Source organism: Garra rufa, chromosome 19, assembly GCF_049309525.1.
Source record: "Garra rufa chromosome 19, GarRuf1.0, whole genome shotgun sequence".
NCBI classification, from domain to species: domain Eukaryota; kingdom Metazoa; phylum Chordata; class Actinopteri; order Cypriniformes; family Cyprinidae; genus Garra; species Garra rufa.
In genome coordinates this window covers 22,253,756-22,277,919 of record NC_133379.1, presented here as the reverse complement: position 1 = coordinate 22,277,919, position 24,164 = coordinate 22,253,756, and the positions used below count along the sequence as shown (strand labels likewise).

The following is a 24,164-nucleotide window of genomic DNA, read 5'->3' as shown; positions in this document are numbered from 1 at the left end:
TTACCAAATGTTAACTAGTGATTAGTTTATCTGGCGCACAATGTGAAATTAATAACTGTTTTGAATTTAGTAGAGTATTTAATGAAATAAACTACATAGATGAGTGATGTTAGATTAAAAAGAACATTTAAATCAATTTCCAACATGTTTAGAACTAGGTTGAGGCCAAAAGAAATAATTCATGCAGTCGCACACGACAACAAAAAATGGTGTGTGACAGAATTTGGAAGTTGGTATAAAAAGGTGCACAAATTTGCATTTGTTACATTTATTTAATTCAATCGAACATATAGCAATTTATTGTGGAGTTACAAAGCTGTAATACATTTTTGAGAGCCATTTATTAATAATTTATTTAGATCATTTTTCATAAATATACAATGGCCCCAAAATAGAATCTTTTTTTTATTCATATTTGCCCCAAAATATCTCTTTTTTTTTTAGGTTCCACTTTGTATTAGGTGGTCTTAACTACTGTGTACTTACTGTCAACTACTGTGGAAATAAGTACAATGTACTTAATGTGTTCATATTGTGTTGCAAAACACTTTTGCTCCTATCAAGGTGTGATACAGGTAAGGTTAGGGACAGGTTTGGTGGTATGAGTGTAAAGATGTAAGAGATGGGTCAACATTGTAATTATAAATGTATAAATGTAATTACAGAAATGAATTACAGATGTAATTACATGCAGGTATTTTTAAAATAGAAGTAAAATGTAAAAACATGTATGTACGCATTAAGTGCACTGTACCGAATAAATAATTTAAATGCAAGTACATAGTAATTGAGGTCACCTAATATAAAGTGGGACCTTTATTTGTTTATTTTAATAGATACCCCTTGGTTTGATATCTATAAAAGTGAAACTGCTACATTTTTACATGTACAAAAGTGTCTAGATATTTTCTGGTTATCGCACATGAGCCTAAAGTGAGTTATCAATGTTAGTCCAATGTGAGCACATGTAATGAAAGCCATTGCTGTGTTTTTACATTCAACAAGCCCCATAACATCCCGAAACTGAAATGCTGCGGGCAGACGAGGCGCCACCCGAATTCATTTAATAAAGATGAAAATACAATCAATACAGTGAGCAGAAAATTGGAAGTCATTTTCATTAAAGCTTGGAGAGGGGCTGCAGTCATTACTGTCAGACAGTGCAGGGCTTGGCTTGCCATCCCATTTGTATTCTCCGCCTCACGCCAGGTTCTCTGCAGCCCCTCCACTGTGTGTTTTTCCCCATGCCTTCCTCTCAATAAGGCACTTTTTCTAGGTCATTTCTCCCTTTCCATATCAGGAACGTCTGCATCTTTATGCCACGCATGTATATTTAACCTCAGATTGAGACTCTTTGAGATTCCCCACTCGCTGCTCGCCATCAAATGTTGTTTTGCCGTCCTCAGAGGCTGAGGATCAACTGCTATTGAACGCGAACCAGTCCTTTGTTTCGAAGCTGTGAAGGTTTTTTGTTTTGTTTTTTTTGTATTTTTCGTCTCTCTCCCCCTTTTAAACAGGATGGTAACAAGTTTAAACACTGACACAAAAACCAGAACAACAAGGGAAAGCCTCCTCAGATGCTCTTGGGAAATAACTACACTGCAGCAGTGCCATTGAAACTTGTGAGAGCCGAGCAGAGTTTAGAACCTCTTTTATTTTTCCACAGTGGGTATAGCGCATTCTGCTCATCACTGTGAAAGTAGAATAGGCTGTTGTGTGCCCGGCTCAGGTGTTTAGAGAACAAAAGGAGATAGCTCGCAGTGGCAGTTAATTGAGGCAGACAAGAGAAAATCACAGCCTTTCGCTTTTTGTTACTTGCCAAAATGTAGTTCATTTGCCAATGGCGTAGGCTGCGACATTGGTCGAATCCCACGTTCTGTGTTACTGACCGCAACTGATCTTTTTTTTTTCGGAGGTTAGGGCCATAGTTGTTTTTTTAGCCTCAGACAACACAAATTGCACATATTAACATGAGTACATATTGCACACAAAAAAACAAAACTTTGCAGTGCTGGATTCTGTGCTGTACTGAAATTTGAAAGTAGAATGTTTGAATTGGTATTCTCCTGTAAACATTAAAGGCATAGTTCAACCAAAAATGAAAATTCTGTCATTAATTATTCACCCTTTGTTCGTCTTCGGAACACAAATTAAGTTATTTTTAATGAAATGCGAGAGCTTTTTGGCCCTGCATAGACAACACCGCAACTACCACATTCATAGCCCAGAAAGATAGTAAGGACATTGTTAAAATAGTCCATGTAACATCAGTGGTTCAACTGTAATGTTATAAAGCTACGAGAATACTTTTTGTGCACAAAGAAAACAAAAACAACAGCTTTATTCAACAATTTCTTCTCTTTCGTCTGACTCTTAAATGCACATTTATGAGCCGGTGTTCTGACATTGAACGTCCATCTCTCTTAGGCTACATTCACACTGCAAACCTTAGTGCTCAGTTCATGAAAAGAATGATACGAACAGGGTTTCCAGGTTTATAATATGCCCAATTGCTTCTCAAAACTAGTCCACAACTAGCCCAACCATGTTCAGGGGATGTAAATATCACATTAGTGGGGTCGAGTCACCCACAAAGTTGAAAAACAACCCGTGTCAACAGTGGAAAAAGTAGCCCAATTCTGCGGGGAAACTGTGGACTTGGCAACACTTACACAGCACGCTGTCATACGGAAGTAAACACGGAGGATATAAAATAAGCGATTATGCATTTATTTATAGTGTGATCTGCTGCAGAAGCCAGTGTAATTATGCACAAGCAATATGAAAGAAAGACAAAGATGTGACAAAAGACAGCAGAGTTTTGAAACTTTTATGATTCAAGCTCTCATGTTTTGCTTGTAAATTTGTTGTCACTGTAACACATCACACTTCTACTGATTACATTTCACAACTGTCTTGATAACTTTGGGTATGTAAAATCGCAGAATTATGACGAATGTCAATCTAGAGTGATGTAAAAACACATGAATTTCGACATGACTATTCACACTGCGGCCACGTTGCGAAACATCTGACCTGTATCGGATTTAGTATGGAAGTGGCACAAATTGGCATGAGAAAAACATATCTGAGTCACATGTGAGCAAAAAAAAAAACAGATTTGGGCCACATTTGCCTGCAGTTTGAACATAGCTTTTAGTTCATCATCTGTATATTGAGGTTCAAATAAGTCATTGTAAAGAAGTCACAGTGCGTGCAGGTACTCTCACACGCTCTGAACACGCATCGAAGACTAACACAAAAGACAAGAAATTGGTGTTTTCTTTGCACAAAAAAGGTATTCTCATAGCTTCAAAAAATTAAGGTTTAACCACTGATGTCCTTATTATCTTTCTCAGCCTTGAACGTGTCAGTTGCGTTGCTGTCGATGCAGGGTCAGAAAGCTTTAAGATTTCATAAAAAATATCTAAATTTGTGTTTTGAAGATGAATGAATGAAGGTCTTACAGGTTTTGAACAACATGAGGGTGAGTAATTAATGACAGAATTTTCATTTTGAGGTCAACCATGCCCTTAATATTACTTTTCAGAACTGGACATCACAGTTTTAAAATTAAGGTTGTCCATGACCATGGTTTATGGCACTGAATCTTTGAAACAGACTGAACTGCTCAGGTTTATTTACAACTTAGAATTTTCTATACTGTACTATCAAATTGTACATGTTAGTCAAACAGCTTCCTTGCCTAAGGCTGGCTGCACACCAGATGATTGTCAAATCTTTACTGATTTTAAAACCATGGGAGACCACAGATGTGAAGACAATTTCAGCCGATTTTTAGCCTTATAATTCTCTTAATGCGCACACTAGATGATTCGAGCAGACAATGAGACCACACACTTGTTGATTGTAGGATCAATTTCACAGTGACATGAGATCAAACGATACTAAACAAGAAAAACAAATGGAAGACAATCAATGTTGTCAGCTGGATCTCCTGGTGCACGTTCTGTTTCACATTGAAAAACAAAGTATAAAAAAGAATATGGGGGATGTATTCTGCTTTCGTGGTGTGTTTGTGGCTACTAGGTTTTAGCTATAGAAGCATGCAACATCCGAGATGTGACGCTTGCTAGCTCTTATTGGCTAATGCAAGTATGACGTTAGAGGCAACCCGATCAAGAATCCTAAATTTGATATTTACAATTTGAGTTCGGGGATGCTCCGTCTCGATTGGGAGCAGTTAAATAATCGTAATGACACCACCCAAAAGAGGATCTTTTGGACAAAAAAACATTTGCGACAAGCTGCAAATCGACCCACACCCTCCGATTGTTCGGGGGTGCAAATTGGGCTCCAAATCAGCCTTAAAATCCTCTAGTGTGCTAGCCTGGCAAGCCAGACCCACATAAATGTAGGGTCTGGGCACTCTCCATAGACAGGGCTCAACCGGAGGGGTGGGATAAACGGTTGTCTTTCAAACTCCTCTCCACGCAATAGGATAGCGCTACAACCAATCAGAGACTTAGTCGGCCAGGTGACGTAGTCAGAGCGACGAAGATTTTTAACAAAAATCAGTGCACTGTGCAGTCTGTCAGCTAAATAATAGACATAGATGGGCACAAAACCTTTAAAAGTAAACAAAAACATGCACAGACAAATCCAAATTACACCCTGCGGCTCGTGACGATACATTGATGTCCTAAGACACGAAACGATCGGTTTTTGCAAGAAAATGAACAGTATTTATATAATTTTCTTTTTACCTTTGATACAAACCCACGTCCATCTGTCATGAGCACGAGTTTAGCATATCTATGATTCGACTCGTCACATGTGAACGCGCTTTGATGTAGTATACGCAAACACCGAAAGGGGAAATATGTAAAAAAAAAAAAAAAAGTCCAGGATGAGTTTGCGCAAGCAAACGTAATCTTTTTCAGCTTTAAATGGGTTTGAACAACCAGGACAAGCGCAAGTAATTACCATTTTGAATAGCCGCTATATCCACAATCTCTTGTGCTGTGTAAACAATGAGTGTCGTATACACGCCACAGATCGCTTCCGGTGTTTGCGTATTCTACACCACAGCGCGTTCAGATGTAACGAGCTCCTGCTCAGGACACATGGACGTGGCTGTGTATCAAAAGTAAAAAAAATATATAAATACTGTTCAGTTTTCCACGCTTAATTCACGGAACCAGGAATTCATGTCTGACTGAACTTATGGTCGCAGGTCAGACGTCATCATGTTAAGCCCGCCCACCGACTCGTGATTGGCCCGGTACATCTTGGATTTTTCGGAAATTTAAGTGAATTGAGAGTAACTAGACTGACCTTAGAAGCAAATGTAATTTGCTGCCGCTAGGGGCGCGTCTAGATTCTAGGCTACTAGTGTGCGGCTATCTTAAAGGATTAGTTCACTTTCAGAACAAAAATGTACAGGTAATGTACTCACCCCCTTGTCATCCAAGATATTTATGTCTATCTTTCTTCAGTTGTAAAGAAATTGTTTTTTGAGGAAAACATTTCAGTGTTTCTCTCCATATAATGTATATATATGGTGCCCCCAAGTTTTAACTTTCAAAATGCTGTTTAAATGCAGCTTCAAGGGGATCTAAAAGATCCTAGCCGAAGAAAAAGGGTCTTATCTAGCAAAACAATATAGTTAGGGTCAAAAAAACTCCCATCTTGTTTTCTTCCCCAACTTCAAAATTGTCCTACATCGCTACAGAAGTACCAACCCAGTATTTACAAAGTGAATATACAAAGAAGATCAAACGCCCTTTACAAAAAAGGTAAAACAGCGATGTAGGGCGATTTTGAAGCTGAAGACGAAAACGAGATGGGAGTTTTTCGACATACCCTAACTGTATTGACCCAGATCACACAGACTATGCATGTGCATCATAGAGATAAAAAAAACTCATCATAGAGATCGAAAATAACAGATTGTTTCGCTAGATAAGACCCTTCTTCCTCGGCTGGGATCGTTTAGAGCCCTTTGAAGCTGCATTTAAACTGCGTTTTGTAAGTTTAAACTTGGGGGCACCATACATATCCATTATATGGAGAGAAATCCTGAAAGGTTTTCTTCAAAAAACATACTTTCTTTACGACTGAAAAAAGGTAAGACATGACAAGGGGGTGAGTACATTATCTGTAAAATCTTGTTCTAGAAGTGAACTAATCCTTTAAATAAGAGATATCTTGGCCAGAAAAGACTCAATGGTCTGGCTACACAGCTCTAAACCAAAGCAATTTCTGCTCTCTCTTCTTCAAGGCCTCATCAGGTGAATTGGGTGAGGGTGGATGACGACGTGCCGCCTCACGCGGTTATCACCGGCTCAGATCTCTTCATTGAGAACCTCAACAAGTCCTACAACGGCACTTACCGGTGTGTGGCGTCCAACTCCGTGGGCGAAACGTACGCTGACTACATCCTTTATGTGCGCGGTAAGTTCAAAGTGACCGAGTAGTTCTGTCTCTCCGACCTCTTCCTCTTTCACCCACTCCACCACTCCATCTGAGTCATGGGTCAATAACATTGATCTCAATGACATTTCCTTTCCTTTAGGACACGTTCTAATCTGACCATTTTCCTCTCGGAATTTACTTCTGATATCTTTTGCTGCACTAAGCCTGTGGTGAAATTGCTGTCCTCCATTTTCAGAGCACAACAATGGACTCAGCGCTATTTTAAAAAGGATTTGTGCTGCAATGAGCATCTTTAAGTGAACAGATATACAGTTTATGTCAGGAGCGAGGGAGAAAAACCCCAACTAATTCACATCAAAACGATACTGTGAATAAGCTTTAAAGAAGCCAAACTTTTTTGTTTATGTGTGCGTGTGTGGGAACATTGCATGTTGTCGGTGGGTCGCCACAGAAACTTGGCTTCGCCCGGGTTGTGCGTGTTCCAAAAACTTGCCCCAGCACGAAGTGCAAATGCGCCAGTAATTACGACAGGCTTTTCACACGTTTCTCCCATGAGCGGCTTGGCAGTCTTTCCACGAGAAATTCATGACAGTTGAACCAACAGAATAGAAGAGAGAGTGACATAGCCACGTATGGTGCTCCGAGAGCTCAAATCCCTCCCCTATTAAAAACAGCGTTGAATATAACACACTCTATCAGGACGTTTTATGAATTTCACGTCTGATGCTGCTTTTAATGTCTACACAATTCAACCACATATCTGACATTAGAATTGCTAATGCAGAAACGGGTCTGCGCGACAGGCCTGCCACCATTTAATCTTGCATCGTGCGCCTCTGTTGTGTTAACAGAGTGACACTCAAATATATTCGACACACACATGCATGTGCGTTCATAAAGACAGGCGCTGGTGACATCTGGGTGCTCTATAGTCTTATAATTATTCTCCCTCAAATTAATTGGATGACATCTGCGTATTACAAACACGGTGGCCCTGACACATTCAGCAAGACCCACAGCGCTTCTCGCATACTTCACATATTACGCCATTCTGTCGAGGCACTGTTCAATTAAACGCTCTACTTTACAGAGATGTTAAAGTAAAGGCAAAATGAGCATTTAGCAAGCTGTCTCTGTAAGGACACGTTTTCATACAGCCGGCGTATGTAATGCATGGCATATTGGAAGGGTAATTGTGAAGCTATTCATGCATGGCCTTATGTAACCACTATAAGGGCTGTTAACACTTTCAACACTCCTATATAATAATACATCTGCAGATTTAGATGCAACTTGTCAAGTGGCGCCTTGCCATCACACGTCAACACCGTCCCAGACATTCTCCTGGCTCATGGAAATATTTTGAGGGGCCACCACTGGTGGTCCTGGCTTACTTAGTGCTCAAATAACAAAAAGTTCAACAAAAACACTTAAGCATGTTATGTAAGTATTCAGAATTCATATCCAGATTGAAATGTCATCCTAGCGTAGTTTTTTTTTTTTTTTCAATTGCAAAATTGCAAATCAAAAGATTTTGAACGTTTAAAATTTAATTTATTTATTTATTCATCCATTTATCAAAATAATGCAACTTTAACATTTTGAATTAAAATAAAAATTGTATCATTATTTTTATCATTAGTTGCTTATGAATGGGATAAAAAAGCATTCAGCACATTAGAGTCAATATCAGATTCTTCCTGGGCCCTCGATAGACAGCCAGAACAGATGTACTGCAGAGGCAATTTTTCTCTAATGCGTTTGTTCCCCAACTGTTGTGAAGCTAAGTGATGGAGAACACTTGGAGGGTGGCTGGCACTAAACTGGTTATGGGGAAAAAATACATTCCCTGAGACGTTTTCCAGGGCCCCCATCCCAGCATGCCCCTGCGGGGGAATGAGATCTAACACACCGGCCTGTAACAAGTTTACAGAGCGCCTCTAACCTAATAAAGACTACCTTTGCCTTCACAGCCCTGGCCTTTAATATTGCGCACTCCTCCACTGCCTGTCACCCTCGCTCACGTTTCCTCTCCGTAACAATTCCTCCATGCTTAGAGGGCTTTCCTTTGGTATCTCACAGCCGCCCGGCAGAAATCGATCACGGCAATACACTTCCTTAACTCCGCTTAGTGTGCCATACTGAACCCAAACACAAACATGATTTTGTTCACTTGGTGGGTCACAAATCTGGGTTCCTATGGTATAATTGTGTTTTCAAGGCCTGGAAAAGTAAATTTTTTTCTAATTATTCTCTGACCTAAAACATTTAGTTGGCCGAATATTGCTCTCCTTTAAAGTAAAACTTTCTTGCGCGTTATAGTCTGATACTGAGTCAGTTCATTTTAAAGGGATAGTTTACCCAAAATTGAAAAATCTATATGACTTTCTCTCTTCTGTAGAACACCAAAGAAAATATTTCAAAGAATTTTGAAAATTTAACTGATTCTGTTTCAATTAATTCCCTAATGTGGCCAAAAATTACAAGTCAATGGAAACCAAACTTTCTTAAAGGGTTAGTTCAACCAAAAATTAAAATTAGCCCATTATTTACTATTACACTTCCAAGCTTTAAAATGGCATAGATGGGTGTTTCTCTTCATCAGTCCAAAACAAGTCCAATAAAGTGCATCCATCCATAATAAAAAGTGCCTCACACAGCTCCAGGAGGGGAATAAAGGCCTACTGTAGCAAATCAATGCATTTTGTAAGAAAATTTTGTAATTTTGTAAAGTGAAAACATAAGAATCACTTTAATCTAGCTTGCGCCGATTGGTCATATATAGAAGTGATGAACACAGATGTGCAGGGGAAAGACCAAAATAAAACAATGGTCTCGAATTTGAAGCACAAAACGAGGATTTGTAAAGAAGAATGTGAGAGGAAGAGGAATTCGATATACATATATATTTCTAGGAGAGTGGTTTTCCTTTGCTAAAGTAAGGAAACTTTGCTTCCTTTGCTTCTGTAAACAAATGATGGTTTGTCCGAGACTCACTGGCGCATATGCAATGCACCCAGAGCTGCTTCCGTGTAAAATAGTGAGCGCGAGCTAGATTAAAGTTATTCTTACGTTTTAAATATGGATATTTTTCTTACAAAAATGCATCGATTCACTACAGGGAGGCCTTTATTCACCCCCTGGAGTCGTTTGAGGCACTTTTTATTATGGATGGATGCACTTTATTGGACTTTATTTGGACTGATGAATAGAAACACCTGTCTATGCCATTCTAAAGTTTGGAAGTGCCAGGATAGTTTGTAATATAACTCTGACTGGATTTATCTGAAAGAAGGAATTCATATACACCTAGGATGCCTGGAGAGTGAGTAAATAATGGGCTAATTTTTATTTTTGGGTGAACTATCCCTTTTTTTTGTTATCAAGTTGATGTTGGTGTTTAGCAAAAGAAATGCATGTGAGTAAATGATAACATAATTGTAATTTTTTGGGTGCATCTCTTTAATGAAATTTAACTTACTCATCCTAAGTCTAAATGTTTCATTCGTGAATCAATCGAAATTAGATTTTTTTTAAATCTTATCTAATATTCTCAAATCACTGGAAAGATCTGAAAAATGTGAACAAGTTGGGACCCATAAATGTGTGTGACCACAGTGTGCTTGTGGTTATGGAAATTTACATCCGACCACAAGCCAAAGTAAAGCATTGGCCTGCGCTTCAACAGAGGGAATCCCCTATGTGGTTGTGTAAATGGCAAGCGTAAACAGATATTTGTTTTAGTGTAAGCCTAAATCCTCAGCCCTTGCACGTAAACCAATGTGGATTCAGCACAGCTTGCTGAAAACACATTGCACCAAGATTGATAAACAGCCTGATTTTGTGACAAGCCTCAGACTTGTTTGAGGCACCTAATTGTCCCTTATATCCAACAACATGTGTAGCGCAAGAAGAGTACTGAGAAAGAACAGCTGGAGGAACAGCAGTCTTCCTAGCAGTGCATGTAACTCGAGAAGATCCAGTCTCGGTCCAGCGAGCTCAACATATGTAAGGAAAGAAAAAAAACAGAATCTACACTACTGTCATGGTGGGTCCGATCCCATTCTTGTGCTATAATAATGGAGCCGTAAATCACTTCTATCCATACTTTTTCTTTGTTCTCAAAGCTTGCTCACTTTTATTCAATTCGCCCCATCAGTGTTTCCCTTACAATTCATCGTATTAGCGACGCACACATTTAAAAGTCAGATTGCCCTGATAAAATTTGGCTGCTGTCAAACACGACCTCGCCGTTCAAAAATCTAGTCATCTGTGAATTCAGACATGCAAATGTGCCGTATTAGAGTTGGCAATGTAAAACCTTCCGACTGGATGTCTGAAGATGAAAGAATGCATTGCAAATGACGTGCAGGCTTTCGTATCCGAGCTAAAACTAGAGCATCTGAACCGTCATGCACATTTGCACTGAATTATATGACGGCTGTTGATGTAAAAGTACAAAGTTTCGGGAACTAAAGATCATTTGTGTTAACTTTATGTAAATGAAGAAACTATGTGATTAGCAAACAGTGTGAACTGTGTATGCAATTATTTTGTATGTGTGTGTATTATGTTATATTGTGTTATATATAAACACAAAATTTGTAACTGTATATTTAACTTATATATAGGTTTGCTTATTTAATTTATTAAAATGTATGTTATTTATGATTTATATTTTTAAGTTAATAATGATAATAACAAGAAGTTTTTGTTATTCAGTTGATTCCAAATTTGTGTACATGATGTGAATGTGAATATACTATAATTATATTTTTAAACACAAAATTTCATTTTAGTTCAAATATCACAATTCATTCACACAGCATTATTTTCTGTTCTATAGAATAGGCACTTGTTGCGTTTTTGTAGCAGTCATTATACTGTAGACTTGCTTTGTAAATATTGAGAAACATTTCATAACATGGTTCGGCTGGCAGATTGGTTGGGTGCTGTTTTTAAGTGCTTTCATGTCTCATAGCTCAAAGGCAGAGGAGTCTCTCCCATCCACACCCATTTTATCCCGTCTGCCAGAGTCATTAACAAGGGCCGTCTCCTAAGCCCTCCCTTCATTAGCCTTTCATTGGAGTCGATCGCTTCAGTGCTGCTGCCAGTGTCAGATTTGCAGGTACTTATTGTTATTTTACGCTGTTCACTCACCTCTCTTGCTCATTGATTCAACAGAGAGGAGGAATGTGCAATCTATGGAGGAGGAATGCACTCTAATTGAATTTACACTATAGCAAGGCAAATGTGCCACTTCTGCTATTTATTGATATAATGTCCTTCTTAAACAGTTGGAGGAAATTTCCATGCATATGCTTCTGCATATGTTTACTACTTCTGGAAATAACATGCAGATCCTAACAGGTTATTTTCTAGTGCAATGGTTCTTAATCCTTTAAGAAGGAATACCACCTTGCTTCAAATCACAAGTCAAACTAATGCTGTGTGCACACCAAAAGCTAATTTAGTAGATTACATACAAAGTCAATGCAAAGACGCAAATTCACGCGAGTGACTGGAATGTCGTGAATTGGGCGATAGCTGTGAACGTGCAATAGACCCCTTGATCGTGTGTTTCACTCGAGTTGAAAAATTTGAAGTCGAGTGGAAAATTTGCATGGCGCGTTGTTGTGCAAGCCAATGAGCAAAGAGCTTATTGTCCAGTTTGACACATCCGTGGGTAGTAACTAATACATGTAATCTGAATTATATTTTAAAATACTCAAAATTAGACTACAGTTACTTGTTGATTACATATTGTTTTTGCATTCCATTGTTTTTGCAATATGTGAATAACTCAATTTTTACAAAAATGTCAGATAGAACCTTAAAATTCTAAGGTGACCAAATATTTTAATAATTAAGTATCGCATTTGCACATCATTCACGGTTTTCTGATGTTGCTTCATGGTCACAAAACATGAAGGTAAACAAATAAAATATGTGACCCTGAACCACAAAACCAGTCATAAGGGTAAATTAAAAAAAAAAACATGGTTTGTTAGGATAGGATAATATTTGGCCAAAATACAACTATTTGAAAATCTGGAATCTAAGGGTGCAAAAAAAGTGAAATATTATGAAAATTGCCTTTAAAGTTGCCCAAATAAAGTTCTTAGCAATGCAAATTACTAATCAAAAATTAAATTTTGATATATTTATGGTATCTTCATTTTCTTTTTTTTTAATAAGTGTTTTATTTTGATTGCTGTTATTAAATTATTTATTTTCATTTTATAATTTTATGATTTAATTAATTATTTGCTTAAAATGCACATAGCCCCTGCTATTCCTTTATGAACCCCAGTCAGAGAAACCTTTAACATTAAAATATGTAATATAATGGGATTACATTACTAGCTACTGTTTTTGTCAGGTAATTTGAAATCAGTAACGGACTACAATCAGCTCTGATTTCACGATGATTTCATTTGTGCGAGTGACATGTAAACCATTCTGCAAGTACATTCTGCACTTTTGGTGTGCACACAATATAACACGCACTCACAACAATGTTCCTTCTCATTTTCTTTTATTTGCTTATGTATTTAGAGCAGCATCTTTTTTAAATGCATCACCTTATTTTTTATTTTTATTTTTTTTAACAGAATAACTCTTGACTTGAATTTGGCGTCCCGTAATTCATAATTTTTATATTATATTACTTGTATAACTTTTACATTTTATTATAATTATCTGTGTTTTCTATATATATTTTTTATATATTTTTCTTTTCTTTTTTTTTACCTTTTTTTTCTTTTTTTTTTTGTCTTTTTTGCTACACCTAGAGGTAATCCAGTGGTACATGTTGTGTAGTTAGAGTATCACGGTTTTATTTGTGTGTTTTTATACTTGTATTCCAAAGGGAGCAAAGCCTAAAACTGCCGTATAGCCCCAAAGAATCCTACACATTGCAATATTTGGGTTAAGCTCCCTCCCCTGCTCTTGCTAGTTCTGCTACAGCAAGCAAAAATCTCCTTGAACAAACACGCGAATCCGCCTGATGACAGAAGGTTGCTGATGGGCAAATCAACAGCCCTGAGCACCCATTGCTAATCACACTATTACTCACGTGTGTTTTTCCCTCTCTGTGTCGTTCCTGAATGACTGTTATCCGTTAGGAGTCCCAGGACATGGCAGGAAATGCCATGCCGATTAAAGTCCTCATCTAGTCAGCTTCTCGTACGCACCTCACTCTCCTGATACCCTTCCTTGCTTCTGCGAGCCACTCATGCGTTGGTCCGTATCTCATTTGGGAGATGCGCCGTTTTAGCAAGTGGCTCAGCGAGGGAGAGAGTAAAATATGAGTTCTCATCCTAGCGTTAGCCTTTGCGTGTCTGGGGAATCGGTGTAACCGACAGTATTTTGCAGTGGCCCGGGTTTAATGAGCCTGCTACACACACGCGCGCCCCGGCCCGTTGCTATGATTCATAATGTGCCGTGATAAACACACGCTGGGATGACATGGCAGGTATGCGCTGTGAAAGTCAATAAGCCCTGATACTCCGAGGCATCGGTTTGCCTTTTAAAAAGACAGCTCCAAAAAAAAAAAAAAAAAAAATGTACAAAAACTGACTGTTTCTAAAAGCGGTGAGTTATAGATCCAATCGGCCTGCCAAGTTTTTAATGAGCTATTGACACCGGTGATCTCAAACATCTGTTGGGCATTCACAGTTCATATCGGAGTGGCGCCAATAAACTTGCCCCTCCGCTGAGTCGGCTGAGTTAAAGCGAACGTGTGTTAAGTGGGTTTCAATTTCTCCGTCTTTCTTTATTAAAACATTTATGTGTCTGCTAGTTCATACAGCATTAAGCTTTTCAGGCTCAGCGCACATTATTTAATGCAAATGCAGTCTATAGTGGCTATTGATCAAATGTGCTGCCGCTTGTAAAGTGAGCTCTATAGCTCTTCGTTAGCCTGTATGTGCCATGCTTGAGTGCTTGCCGAGTTTCCTTGGTCAGCTGTTTCCTTTTCCCTCTTTGCCATAGCATATTAAGGATGACCAAGTGTGTCAAAATATTAAACAGTTTAGCCCCTGTACTTTCAGACAGATGCATGTTTAAATCCTGCACAGTTTGCTGGTATACTTCATCTCCAGCGTGAGAAATTAAACATGGTTGTGCACTTCTAAAGGTGTCTGGGAGAGAGATTTTCACCAAGTTGCGATTGCCCTGTGAATCAGTGTAGTTGGAGACAGGTAACAACTTACCGCTGACAACCTGTGATCCATTAGGTTTTTTTATTGGCATGCCAAACATACAAATCTTTGAAAGTACCTTTTTCGTCAGAAAGTGCAGTAAAGCAGTCACATCACCCTCTATATCTTAAAGAGATGGACAGAGTGCAGAAATGCTTTGGATTGGTATAAAGAATAAAATGTGCTTTCTTGATGTTTAATCAGTTTTGATGGTTTAGTAATGTTTCTGTTGCTCTTATATAAATACCTGCCTTTTATCATAAGAAAAATACACTAATATTCAAAGTTTGGGGTTAGTAAGATATTTTTTCTCAAAGAAAGTAACACTTTTTATTTAGCAAGGATGTATTAAATTAATCAGAAGTGACAATAAAGGCATTTGTGTAAAAGGGTTAAAAAAAACTTTTAAATGGAAGCATTTTTAAATGAAAGATTTTCTTTTGAATTTTCTATATAAAGGGAAACAAAGTATAAAAATATATCATGGTATCAGCTGTCTACAACAATAAGAAATCTTTCTTGAGCACCAAATCAGAATATTAGAATGATTTCTGAAGGGCCATGTGACACTGAAGACTGGAATAATGAGGCTGAAAATTCATCTTTTTTCATCGCAGGTATGAATTGCATTTTAAAATAAAGTCAAATGAAACACTGTTATTTTAAAATTGTAATAATATTTCACAATATTACCCTTTTACCTTATTTATGATCAAAGTTTAGCCTCGTTGAGTATAAGAGACTGACCAAATCTTAAAGATCCCAAACGTTTGAATGATAGTGTATGTCAGTTATAATAGTACTATTATAGGTGTTTCAGTGGTAAGGGTAAAAAAAAAATCATAATCACAATCACTTCAAAGTAAAAATATCATTCTTTTTTATGTTACTAATTATTTTATTCAAAAATAATGTATTTAAAGCCTGAGTGGACTCAGCATTAAAATAGCATTAAACTCGTTGAAAAATTACATTGATAAGTTGATAAGTTAAAAACAATATTCAGCTAGACACGTTAGTTAAAAAGTGTTTATTATGCCTTTTAAAGTTTTTTTTTTTTTTGTTCACAACTAAAGTGATAGTTACACATAGTAATCATAGCCATTTTAAAATTCTGTATGACAGCTACCAATGGTATTTGTTCATTCAGTGTTTTGATTACCAATGAATTTAGCCCAGTTTAAACGTAATTATTCTAAATTATGTTTAACTATAAATATATTTCCATGTACTTCAACTTAATTCAATTTCAGTCCAAAACAATAGTTTGTCTTTTTAAAATGTCATGTGACATGCTTTAAAACATTAAACATATTACATTATATATTGTGTTGTGTATATTCGGACAGACAGGTGGAAGACTGTATTATAACTGCACATGTATGTAGTGTTAGAGACTAAAAGAGTCCTTAACAAGTGTTTAGTGTGGTGTTAAAAGCCCTGTAGTGCATGACATGCAACACATAGCTGCCATTTTCTGAGTGATCCTGTGTATCAGCAGAGGAGATGGAGGCAGAGTTCCTCGCTGCCTCCGCTTTATCCTGCTGGATGTTTATCATTAGAGAGTGGAAGCGTTTCTGGGCTCCCACCGAGCTCTTTTGATGGAGCGCAGACAACAAAGTGGGGAGGGGAGACGGCCTACCAATTTCCCCCACCACAGATGTTAACACAGTGGTATCTGTCTGGACGCGCTGGGCAAACAGTGGCGTGGGCCATGTCACTTTTCACGCCTGTTATCTCCCTGAGAAACATCGCTCGCTCCCCTCTCGGCTCCCATGCCAGCGAGCCCTCCTTTCCCATTTCTCATTTCATTAATGTTCGCCTGTTTGTCTCTCCATAAAAAAAATCCTGATCACCCCACACACCGGACTGGCTAACACTCCTGCTGGGTTAACTGGCCGACATCAAACACGCTAAGCCTGTCACGACCGCCGCCACTGTCTCTGGGTTCTATCAACATTGCGTCCAGCACTCCACACTACAAATTGCTAAATCAGAAGCAACATTAGTAGATGGTAGGGAGGGAAAGCGGCTAATGAAGTGTGAAAATGCAAAAAACAAACAGGAGAATGTATGCCAGGACCCCTTCTGTGTGTCATCACTATGGTCATTTGTTAGCATGGACATTTTAAATGCATAACCATCTGCATTTTATGTTTTCCTTCATTTCTAATCACCCCCTCATGTCATCATTTCATTTTGGTTGGCTTTCTTTTAATTGTTGTTAAATGCTATTTTATTCTATTTCCCGAACACTAAATTAGATGTTTACACACACAAAAATATGTCCTCGCAGTACTAGTAAGTAATAGTTTGTTTTGTACAGTAGTTATGCTTGATAATTCACCTACAGTTTAGAGACTAATTTACCATCTGCTGAGTAAAAAAGCAACACATAATACACAACACAAATCTGTCTCTCATTGTTGTTGATTTGATCATGTTTGGTTTCGTTTTTCCTGATTTTTCCCCGTATGTCATGTTTTTTTGTTGTGTTTTTCCATCTAGATGCCCTTACCACAACCCCTAAACCCACAACCACCACCACCACCACCACCATCTCCGCCACAACCTCCCCTCCAGACATCATACAAGGTATGGTATGACCTCCATCCACCTGCTCAACCTGACTGTGTTTGTGTGTGCGTGTGGATGAGAGAGAGAGAGAGAGAGAGACGGATAGACCGCCAGCAGCTAGCCAGGCCTGATAAGATTCTCTCGCTGATTATGAGAGGACCGTGTCCCATATGAGACCGGGCCAGGGCTGGGCCGAGCTCGCTGCGCTGTCGGTGCCACATGTCAGAGCTGGCTCCCTTCACAATTCTCTCAAATTTTAGCCTGGTTCGCTCCTTTAGCGGCCTAATCTTATCAGGATCTGGCGCTGTATCCAGGCCTGTCTGGTGCGGGGATTACAGAACCCCCTTTATGTTTCCTGTGGGCTGACAATGACGGCAGAGTCTTTGTGGCCAAGAGGAACCGGGATCAAGCGTGTACATGTTTGGATTTCTCATTTACCGAGCCAACCACAACCGACTGCACAGGTATAATGATACAAAAATCATGTTTTGTTTGTTTCATTATATCCAATCCCTGTCCATGTTGTTCATTGTTTAATACAATCTGGTATCCAATAGTGTATTATCACATTTTTGTTGTTTATCCAAAGCGACTTAAAGTGCTTTTATCAGATTGTGTGTTCTGTGGAGCACCTTGGTGCCATGCTACACTAGATAAAACGTGGTACGCATAGTCCCTCATTCTCTAATAATGTAAATAGTCAGAAAATGTTTACAATTTTTAAAGAAGTGCACAGATGAGGAGCAGTATGCGTTGAGTTGCTGTGTGAGCTGACTTTGTAAAAATGAGCAGTGCCTCACTTTTAGGGTTATTTACGTAAAAGTCCATTTGTATTTATTTACACAACAAATGAGCAAAAGAATAAGTCATTTTTGCATTAGTTCCCACTATTGCTAGAACGGTAATCTTGAAATGTTAGTAGAAGCATTATTAGTATGTTAAATGCATAGTTCACCCAAAAATGGAAATTCTGTCATTAATTACTCACCTTCATGTCGTTCCAAACCCGTAAGTCCTTCGTTCATCTACAGAACACAAGTTAAGATATATTTGATGAAATCTGAGAGCTTTCTGACCCTGCATAGACAGCAACGGAACTGACATGTTCAAGGAAGAAAGGTAGTAATGACATTGTTAAAATGGTCCAAAAAAAGTGGTTCAACCGTAATTTTATGAAGCTACGAGAATACGGCGTTCTGACGTAGAACCCGGATGCGCTATGTTTTAAGCTAAAGACGACATGCTGTACATAAAACAGTCTTCGTAAACCTGTTTGAAGATTTCAACAGAGAGGATGACTTGACATTTTTTGCCTAGCCTTACTTATTTGAACTAGAATATACTGACGATGAACAAAGAGAGATGGACGTTCCAAGACAGAACGCCGGCTCCTGTGTCAGCAGCACTACACACATGCATCGTGGTTCTTGTGTGAACACGTGGTAAAGACTGACAAAGAAGTGAAGAATTTGTTGAATAAAGTTACGGTTAGTAAATTACAGTTGAACCACTGATGGACTATTTTAACAATGTCCTTACTACCTTTCTGGGCCTTGAACATGGTAGTTGTGTTGCTGTTTATGCAGAGTCAGAAAGCTCTCGGATTACATAAAAAATATCATAATTTGTGTTCCGAAGATGAACAAGGTCTTAAGGGTTTGGAACGACATGAGGATGAGTAATTAATGACAGAATTTTCATTTTTGGGTGAGCTATCCCTTTAACATGTACTACCACTCAAAGGTTAGGGGTTGGTAAATATTTTTAAAAGAAGTTTTGAAGGTTAGTTTTCCAAGTAGATGGCTATATGGTAATATTCAGTCAGTTTGTTTACGTGCTGTGATACAGTGCCCACTATTAACCCTTAGCAGCCATTAAAATAATTGGACATCACCTGTAGGACTCGTGCTGCATTTACCAGCATCTAAATAGCTTCTGCGTTGATTAAAAAAAGACAGATGCGTGACTGGGGGACAAATCTTTGCAAACGGCCAGGGCACGGACCACACTGGGCATATGGCCATGGCATAGTCGCTACAATTAACTTGAGCTCTTTTTGCACCGGGTTGTTTGAACCTTGCTTATTTTATAATTGAGTAAACTGTGATTGTAGAAGCGTCTCTGTTGCCGAACGATACCAATGCCCCTGCGATACTGACCAGCGCAAGCTCATTAGCTACTCTAATCCACTCTACTCAACATAAAAAGCACACAAAAGCTAATACGGCCCCAGATGATGGAAAGCTAAATCAATGTTGCTGCTGGTTTCAATCTCTAAAAGAGACCCTGATGTAATTTGCTGCCTGTAATGATTGTGATATTGAAGCAACCGATTGAGATCGTTTCACTCTCTGTTTTTCTCCTTCCTCAAGGCAATTCTTTATATTACAGTGAAAACCGTGCAGATTGCTAGAGATGCAGCTCTGCGTTTTGTTGTGTACTCGCGAAGCCGAGTGGGAGCGGCCGTCGGTTCCGCGAGCAATCAAAATCTTGGACTGACTTGTGCGGATGATTTGAGAGAATCTATAAAGAGCTGAGAAATGAATCGGCCGTGATTAGGCTACATGATTGTGTTTAATGAAAGAAGCGATGACGCATACTAATGAGACACACCCTCTTTCTTCATTAACGAGGTGAATGAATCTCGTTAACACTGCTGCCTGCTGCACACATTGAAATCCTCCAGAGGTCCAACCCGCAGGCATCGCTGCGGATAAACGGCCCTGATAGGGAAAATATTATTCAATTACGGACATATTGCTTGTTGTTTGTGCGAAGCGATTCCAGCAAAGCCACAGCTCCGGATATGCTTTCCACACGCCGGGCCATGCAAACCTATAGCTCTGCTATATCAGGCCACGTTTTTATCGCTTTCCCCTTAAAGCGCATCCTATTATGCCCATGTACTTCAATAGGAAGAGTGGGTCCTAAGCAGCCACACTGCTCCCTCCTCCTGCTGATTTCATTTATCCTTTGGCTGGATGTGTATAGTTCAGGAACACCACATGAATTTATCAGTCCGCAGAGGTGGAGGCCACTTAGAAATTTAATACATTTTTGATAAACTGGCTATAAGAGAAATGGAATGGGCTATACTGCACTTTTAAAAAATCTATTAAAGCCCTAACGCAAGGCTAAAGTGCTCCACAGCTTCAGGAGGTGACATTTAGAGATGACTAAATTGCCATTTACACTGAAAAATAAATGGCTAAATGGAGGGGCCTTGCTTGCCACCATACGCAATGGGGACAGATGTCATTAATTTCTATTTGTATTGCCTTTTTTCTCTGCTAAACACAGCTCAGAAATGGATGTTTATCGATATTTCTGAGAGCTCTTTTTTCCCCACAAAGCTTTTGCAAATTTGATCAAAGATGAGGCATTTCTTCCTCTGCCTCTTTCTCTCTGGCTGACAACACAATCTGTCCTCCATCTCTCTCTCGTTTCTCCCTTCCCGTCATTTGCTCCATCTCTTTCTGTCCATTTATCTATCTGTGACTTTGAGCAACAGTGAAAAGGGAAGACTGAATGAAGACTCTGAAGGTGTTGTTTAGTCCTCTCATGTCCCCATTTTCCCTAGACTATTGTGTTTATTTTTGTAGCCAAGCCAGGTTTTTTTATATATATTACTTCCCAAAATCTGTAATTCCGAGCTGTGGTGAGAGGCTCTGTACGAATGGGATCCTCCATTTTAGAGCTCTCTTGCTCACTTTTTCTTTTATAATCTATCTCTTCCTCTTTTTTTTATTTTAGGTTGAGCACAGAAATTGACACCAGTGAATGTAAAGAGTATTTGAAAACACTTTACATCGTCAGTGCTACTTAAAATAAAAGATACATTTTAATACATAGATTAACCTCAGACCCAATCTTGAATGTGAGTTTTTCTCCCATTTGAAAGTACTTTATTTTAACCCCAACCCTTAATGCATTGTTGTGAGCAAATGTGTGAGGAATAGTGTTAGTGATAATTGCCTCAGCAAACACTGCTAATGAAAATATTTGATTATAAGTAGCTTTCCCAAACAAGTAACACGACCACTGTAAAATAATGTGTTTACCTAGTATTCCTATGTACAATTATAAAGCAAATGCAATATTCTGGATAAATGGACACTGCAAAGGGCACAGCTAAACCAATGGTTACCTCATTAATGACATGTTTGGCCTTGCTAATAAAACGCTGGTAAATAAGATTTTTCTTTTTTGTAATTGATGAAAGAGCATAGATGAAGTCGGCATCCAATTCATTTTAGCAAGTAAAAAAAAAAAAAGGGAGGGGAGAGGGAGGAGAAAAAAGTGCTTTTGTCAGGGCTTAAATTGCATAAACACCATCTGGTAAACTGATTTTGGAATTGAACAAATGAATTGCCCAGCAAAAGCACTTGCTCGTAAGATAGAAGTCCATTTCTCTCCCTGTCTGATTCCCGCAGCAGAATACAAGCCAGACAAAGAGAGATGGCTCGCTGGCAGAGAAAAGGCTAATTCACTAAAGGTCAATTGCATTACCACAGGGAAAACAACCACTGCAGTGCTTTGATACACAACCCAGGGAGACCATCCTCTAGAATTTATTGCACTTAGCGTCATGCAAACACAGAAATGCTCCCAATAAGTCTTTTTTATGTAGAGGTATATTGTTATGGGAGCTATGATTACATTCTATGATGGCTAACTGGAAATAGGCTGCGGAGAACATTCAGCCGGCTGAGCCTGAACCTGCCTGACATCACAGTCTGCCTAAATACAAACAGATAAATAATTCACACTTAATGAAAAAATAAACCTTATCCGTTTGCTCATTATTGTCCCAGTCAGTCATATACTCAAACAGATGCCTAATGTATTTAGCAGCAAATTATACCTAGAACGCATTCCTTCTTCATTTGGTTAAATGGAATATCTAATGTAAATATGCAGAGCATTCAGTGTGCTGAGAAATCATGAGAGGTGTCATTGGACAGTTATTGCCAATGAAAAGCAGATGACAAAGTAAACTGAATGGATACATTGAAAAAGTAAACTGAATGGATACTCACCTTCAGTCTCTTTTACTTTTACTGAAAATGCACTGAAATAAAATTCTGGGCCAAAACAGAAAATTCTGCTTGCACTTGGCCGACAACTGAAACAGAAAATGCTTTTTTTATCATTATTTATTATTTTATTAAATAATATAAACAAAAAAATGTCAGAATTTTTTATGTTGCCACACCATACATTTTAGGCTAATATTTTCGGACGTTTTTGTCTTTCGGCCAAAAACCGAAAACACCATTTTTCACCCCAAAAAAAATACAGATATATGTTTGTTTATTTGTAATCAAACAAAAATATATAATGTGTATAAATAATTGTATGATTTTAATTATATATAGTCATTGTTCATCATATAATATGGATGGAAAGACTGATATGTTTTCTTGAGGGGCCGATTCAATACCAATTACTACAGATCAAGTAGACAGATAACTGATATTTTGAACCTATATATATAGGTTATATATATATATATATATATATATATATATATATATATATATGTGTGTGTGTATGTATGTCTGGTGTAAAAAAATGAAAATGAATGATAAAATAAGAATAACAAGGGCTTTGACTAAAAATTTTATTTAAATGATCGATTTTGAAAATGACCGATAATCAAAAACTGCCTAATATCGGCGCCGATAATCAGCCAGGCCGATTTCTTCGCATATCGAGCACTTATGTATCTTATCTTATTGAAGTAAAAAATTTATTTAAATGCTTTTAAATTGTTTTATTGGCAAAGTGGTTTTGAAAATGGCCGATACCGATAACCAAAAACTGCTTAATATCAGCGCCAATATTCGGCCAGGCTGATAATCTGTTGAACCCTAAAAGACCTAAATAATAAATAGATATTATGTATAAATAAATATTTATAGTTATATACATATATTTTTAAATGCTGGTTGCTCTGTAATTTTGTGTACTGCAAGGTTAATATTGTTTTGCTTTTTTTAATCTATTCTTTGGTTTAATTTTAATAGTCCTTTTCAATTTATTTTGCATTTCAGTTTAATATAATTAGTTTAATAGCTGACTATTTTCAGAAAACACCTCTTCTGTGTCCTTAAAGGCTGTTTACATCAGCTTTAATGAAGCCTTTTTGCACAACAGATTCATCACAATATGTTACTGTAGTATATTTTTTTCACATTTTGAATGAAGAGCTGCATGCTGCTGTTCATCATATAATATGGATGGAAAAACTGATATGTTTTCTTGAGGGCCGATTCAATACCAATTACTTTTTTTGAACCAATATATATATATGTATGTCTGGTGTAAAAAAAATGAAAATTAATGTCAAAATAAGAATAACAAGGGCTTTGACCAAAAATTGTCTTTAAATGATTTTATTGGAAAATCTGTATTGAAATGACCGATAACCAAAAAAATGCTTAATATCGGCACCAATAATCAGCCAGGCCGATTTCTTTGCATATCAAGCACTTATGTATCTTATCTTAATGTTAAAATTAAGAATAACAGGGGCTTTGACAAAAAATTTCTTTAAATGCTTTTAAATGATTTTATTGGCAAAGTGGTTTTGAAAATGGCCGATAACGATTACCAAAAAATGCTTACCGATAATCGGCCAGGCTGATAATCCGTCGAACCCTAATAAATAAATATTTATAGTTATATACATATATTTTAAAATGTTGGTTGTTCTGTAATTTAGTGTACTGCAAGGTTAATATCGTTTAGCTTTTTTATCTATTCTTTGGTTTAAGTTTAATAGTACTTTCATTTCAGTTTAATATAATTAGTGTAATAACTGACTATTTTCAGAAAAATACCTCTTCTGTGTCCTTAAAGGCTGTCTAAATGAAGCCTTTTTGCACAATAGATTCATCCCAATATGTTACTGTAGTATATTTTTTCACATTTTGAATGAAGAGCTGCATGCTGCTGAGATTCAGCAGTTGTGCCCTTCCC

At 37.8% G+C, this 24,164-nt stretch overlaps 1 protein-coding gene across 1 annotated transcript in view; it reads left to right on the top strand.

Moving 5' to 3' along the window:
* Positions 1 to 24,164, top strand: part of cadm1a (cell adhesion molecule 1a) — a 121,993-nt gene that overhangs the window by 65,317 nt on the left and 32,512 nt on the right. The window contains exons 8-9 of the mRNA XM_073823984.1: positions 6,245 to 6,417; positions 17,112 to 17,198. Coding sequence (XP_073680085.1) covers positions 6,245 to 6,417; positions 17,112 to 17,198 — 260 coding nt within the window. The remainder of the gene's footprint in view (positions 1 to 6,244; positions 6,418 to 17,111; positions 17,199 to 24,164) is intronic.